Source organism: Papaver somniferum, chromosome 7, assembly GCF_003573695.1.
Source record: "Papaver somniferum cultivar HN1 chromosome 7, ASM357369v1, whole genome shotgun sequence".
Classification (NCBI taxonomy): Eukaryota; Viridiplantae; Streptophyta; class Magnoliopsida; order Ranunculales; family Papaveraceae; genus Papaver; species Papaver somniferum.
This window is the reverse complement of record NC_039364.1, coordinates 152673543-152678255: the sequence shown is the minus strand read 5'-3', so window position 1 is coordinate 152678255 and position 4713 is coordinate 152673543. Positions and strand designations below refer to the sequence as shown.

The 4713-nt window shown below is 37.4% G+C and overlaps 1 protein-coding gene across 2 annotated transcripts; it reads right to left on the bottom strand.

Annotated features, from left to right (window-relative positions):
• Window positions 1–295: 295 nt before the first annotated feature.
• LOC113298785 (delta(14)-sterol reductase-like) lies at window positions 296–4388 on the bottom strand. Of its 2 annotated transcripts, XM_026547613.1 has the most exons (13): window positions 4269–4388; window positions 4054–4171; window positions 3880–3950; window positions 3708–3764; window positions 3158–3249; window positions 2915–2962; window positions 2707–2827; window positions 2576–2622; window positions 2292–2373; window positions 1687–1763; window positions 1472–1591; window positions 973–1047; window positions 296–699 (listed from the first exon to the last, which is right to left on the bottom strand). In XM_026547613.1, the coding sequence occupies exons 1-13, from the start codon at window positions 4314–4316 to the stop codon at window positions 546–548; spliced, it is 1110 nt and encodes a 369-aa protein (XP_026403398.1). In that variant the 5' UTR covers window positions 4317–4388; the 3' UTR covers window positions 296–545. The 2 variants fall into 2 exon arrangements, with proteins under 2 accessions (XP_026403398.1, XP_026403399.1); XM_026547614.1 differs by lacking the exon at window positions 1472–1591.
• Window positions 4389–4713: the final 325 nt, after the last annotated feature.

The following is a 4713-nucleotide window of genomic DNA, read 5'->3' as shown; positions in this document are numbered from 1 at the left end:
TTACTTGATATTTCTCTTCCACCTTGTGAAATTATAAAAGAAAAGATAGAAGGCTTTATGGATGCTCAGAAACAAAGGATGGGGCCAAGATGAGACAGAGCTCACATTCTTTATCTCCTCTTAGTCTTGCTTTGCAAGTAGGTGTAACGGCAAGTGTAAGGCAGGCCTTAAGCTCGACTATTATCAGAAAGGACAAAGCTGGGGTGAGTTTAGTGTAAATGACTAGAACAATGAAGTTAAGGGTCAATAGCATTGCAGTCACATTTACATTTCATGAAAAGATAAGTTGTGGTGAGCCTGTCAGAGATCTGAAAATAAGCTTAAGATGACTGAAAAGTTTACAACAAGAACTAAAAGAAAATTACAGTTTACAAATGAGTTTAAGATGACTAACAATTCAAAATACTCACGGCAAAAAGATATTCAAGTAATACACAAAGTGAAACATCAAACTTTCCTTCTGACGTCCAATACATACATCTGGCATTGCCTACATACAAGGCAGGGAAGAGGTGTATATGATGAATACAAGTTCTTGAAGATGACTAGTAAACATAGGGCAAAATTCTATGTGGAACAAGCTTGCAGTATTCGCTCCAGATTTCTCGATACTTTTGTGCACACCGTGATTCATCCCTTCTTTCTCTCCATATTAAAAGAATAAGAAGGTAGATGGGATAAATGTAAGGAACTGGGGAGCTGCAAAAACATTTGAGGCAGAAATGAGCAATATATTAGAACCTGAACTAGTAACTCATCCCATTTACCAGCCGTTTCATTTTTGGGTCAAACTATGGTTACAGCAGATACAGATGAATTCAGATTCGAAGAAATCGAGAGCAGGAGTGGAGACAGAACCAAGCTTAACAACAGCACTAACGGAAAGGTGATAGGACAAAATCCGTGGATAGTGAATTCAAGTTAGACCATTGTGCGATCAGGTAGAAAATACGCTGGGTGGTGAGAATTTACCTGGCCCCACAAGGTAAGCTAAAGGATAGTGCTAACAGTAAGTCACCAAGATAATTACAGTGCCTTGCCACTCCCCTGCAGCAAAAATAACAATTATCAGAACAGTAATAAGGACACTCTTGACAAGAAAACACGAAATGGAACTAAAGATGAGACTTAGAGTCTTAGGGATGTGTATATATGCTTGTTCAAGAGTTTGGCCCAGGCATATAATAAATGACATCTTTGTGGCATGTAAAATACACTATCCTTAGGTCACACAAAAACTTCGGTAGATGGAATCATCAAAAACAGATACAAGTTTAAGTTTCCTGGGAGGAAACTGTAGTCCGAACCGAAACCTTACCACTAACTAGAAGCAAGCAATTTTGCACCAATATACTATCCTTAGGTCACAGAAAAACTTCGGAAGACCGAATCATCAAAAACAGATACGAATTAAAAAAAAAAAAAAATAGTTTCCTGAAGGAAGAAACTGTAGTCCGAACCGAAACTTTACCAGTAACCAGAAGCAAGCAATTTTCCGCCAATAACTTTAGGGGGCCTACCCCATATAGGAGCTTTGGGGTCCTTCTTAAAGTCATGCTTCTGTTTGTTAGCTCCTCTAAAGATCCGGTAACTGCAGTTTTGTAGGCTAGTGATTTAACTAACAAGTGATTTATAAATAGTAAAAGCGTTACAAGATGGTGAGTGGTGATAGTAAGAGTTGCTTACCCAATCAAAAACACTAAGATGTTCACTACAGCAGCAGCCTTTGGTAGCTCCACGTTGTTTCTTAAAAGCCACCAACCCTAAAGAAACAAAATCAGGCTCTATTTACGACCAGGCATATGGTAGGTGACACTTGAATGGAAACAGTATAGCTAGCAACAGAGTACTTTCTGAATGAAGGAATAGTTGTCAGGAGGGAATACACTGAACCCAGATTGTTAAAACTCAGCGCAGGTAGCATCAAGACATTTCACCAAGTAGTCAAGAGGTGACCGGTACTAGATAACTTTTCATTTCACGGCAAAGAAACATACATCTCTAAAGATAAGTGTTCATTTCCATGCCCTATATGGTATATGCTCTTTTGAGTCTTGCCAGAGTATATTAAAATATTTTTTGCATGTGTTATAAGAAGTTAAGATATGTTTGAAGAATGCATGATATTGAGTTCTTTGTTGCTCAGGAGGTAACTTAACAATTTTATGTGTTCTAACAAGTTAAGATATGTTTGAAGAACGCATGATATTGAGTTCTTTGTTGCTCAGGAGGTAACTTAACAATACTGCTATAAGCAAATGAAAGACAGGGCCAACAATCCAGTCACATACCTGGATACTAAAAGTGAACGGAATCCACACTAAATCTCCAAATACTAACATGAAGCCCAACCTTTCTGCAATAATGTCCCATCTAAAACAAGAAAAACATTCAAATGGATTAGCTCTGTAGATAATACCAAAATAGTTCACAGAAACCAACTGGCAATGACCAAATGAAAGTGTAATTTGACTAAAATATAGACAACCAATCAAACAGTTACACATACAATCAAGGAGAGGACACGAACACAGCAACAAATACTTATTTGCTGAAATAGGAGTATTGGACTTACGTGGAGGTCATGTACTCCTCAAAACAGAAGTAGTCCAAAATATACAACTGAAAAAGAAGAAGATAAAGATACAAGCTTCAGCAATTGCACAAGAAACATATTTGATATAAGCCAGTGAATAGCATTAGTACCGAACAAAACAGCTGGTAAAGGATCATTGATTGACCCAAGCTGCCATCTTTATAACTTTTTTCCATAACTGAGAGATTAATAAATAGCCATTCCATCATTCCAGCTCTAACAAAGAAAAACCTGCAAAACAAAGTTCTGCTTAGAACCTCGAACTTATTGCCTATAGAAGGAGAAGGACAACCGGAACATGAGAGGAAGACCACGTACTTCAGATCGACTCCCATAAAATGAGGATTCAGCTGTACCCCGAACCACCTGTTGGATGCAGCAGTGAATGTAATAATCAAGTTAATGCATGTTGCATTATCTAGGAAGATAAATCCTATAATACAGTCAGAGTTATTTGCCCATGTGACACACAGTCAGAGTTATTTGCCCATGTGACAACAGTTCTGGAATTCATAACAGATGGCCATCAATTCAAACAAATAGAAGGCTGAAAGGTAGTACCAGTCATGGATCAAATTTCCTGTGGCATGTGATTTTAGAGATGAACCTTTAGCGCGAGAGTTGCAACCAGCGACATAGAGTATCAATGTCACCTGCCACAAGAAAACAAAACCGGGAAGGAAAGAAAAATCATTGAAGGGCACGAATTATCTCAATAAGCTGAACAGGTGTATCTGTTTTTGAAGTAAAGAAACAAAATGCAAATTCACAGGAAACCATGCAAAAGGACTAGTTTTAAAGGAGCACAACTACTTTGTCTACAATAGTCTGAAGTTTGAATCCTGTTTTATGCAATTGCAGACACACTAAGAGATGATTTCTTTAATGCTCAAGGTCGTGAAGCCATTGGTCAGTCATGTACAATCTCATCCCATAATTGACCAGCCCAAATGAGAACAAATATAATAGTTGATTGTAACACGACACACCACAGAAATGCACTAGTGAGCTTTCGTAGTTCCTCACTTAAAGTTTAACAACTTAATGCATTGCCCATTATAAGCACACATCTGGTTAAGATAGTTAACAATGATTCATAAACTGAACTTACCAGAACACTGAAACAAAAAGTTGTAGAAAGTAACTCAAGTCCTCTATCAGCTATAACCTGTAATCACACATTCACACAAATGAAAACCCATAAAAATATCAAATGCCACTCTATTTAACCTGCAACAAACACCACACATTCTATAAATCACAAGAGTAAGAGGGAGAGATACCGTAGGCGATATAAACTCGAAAACGACTCCAAATAAAAGTAACGCAATAAGAAGAAAAAGAGTTAAGAGACCTGCAAAGAACAACAAATAAATCAAAGATTAGTATCAAGAACAAATTAATCAACTAAATTTTGAAATGTTGACCAAATTGAATGAAGTGAGTAATTAACTAACCATTGCAGCGATACCGGAGACGAGTACCATCTTGTAAAAGGGCACCAGGAACATCATTACCAGGAAGAAGAGATCCAGCAAGACCTAAGTAAACTAAGTAGGAGACAAGTATACATACCTAGGGCATAACGAAATCAAACAAGCAAATCAGATCAGTTGAATATAAGAAAATAAAACACAAATGCACTGACGAAGTGATTTAAGATATGACTTACTGAACTCCATGTAGGAATTGAAGATTGAATAATTGATTCCAACTCCATTTTTCACTCTCTCTAAAATCCCGACATTAATCCTTTTCTAAGTTTATACTCTTGATCCTGATCCAATCCCACAGTAGGTCGCTTCTAGTATTTCAGTGTCTGAGTCCACCCTGTGTCTCACACTCACACATTGGTTCGCACGTACAGGGGAATGGAAATTGGGCTTATACTATACATCGGCCCAGGTACACAATTTGAGGGGGAAATTAGGGTAAGGCCCAACCGATAACCCATAATATGAGGCCCTTAATTAAAATAAGTTTAAATCTAGGCCCGAGTTATTAAAAGACATTCATGCCTTTTTATATATTGTCAAGCCCAAAATTATTAAATCTAGGCCCAAAATTATTAAAGTATAGTGTGAATGTGTAAACAGAAGTTACACATGCATATGACA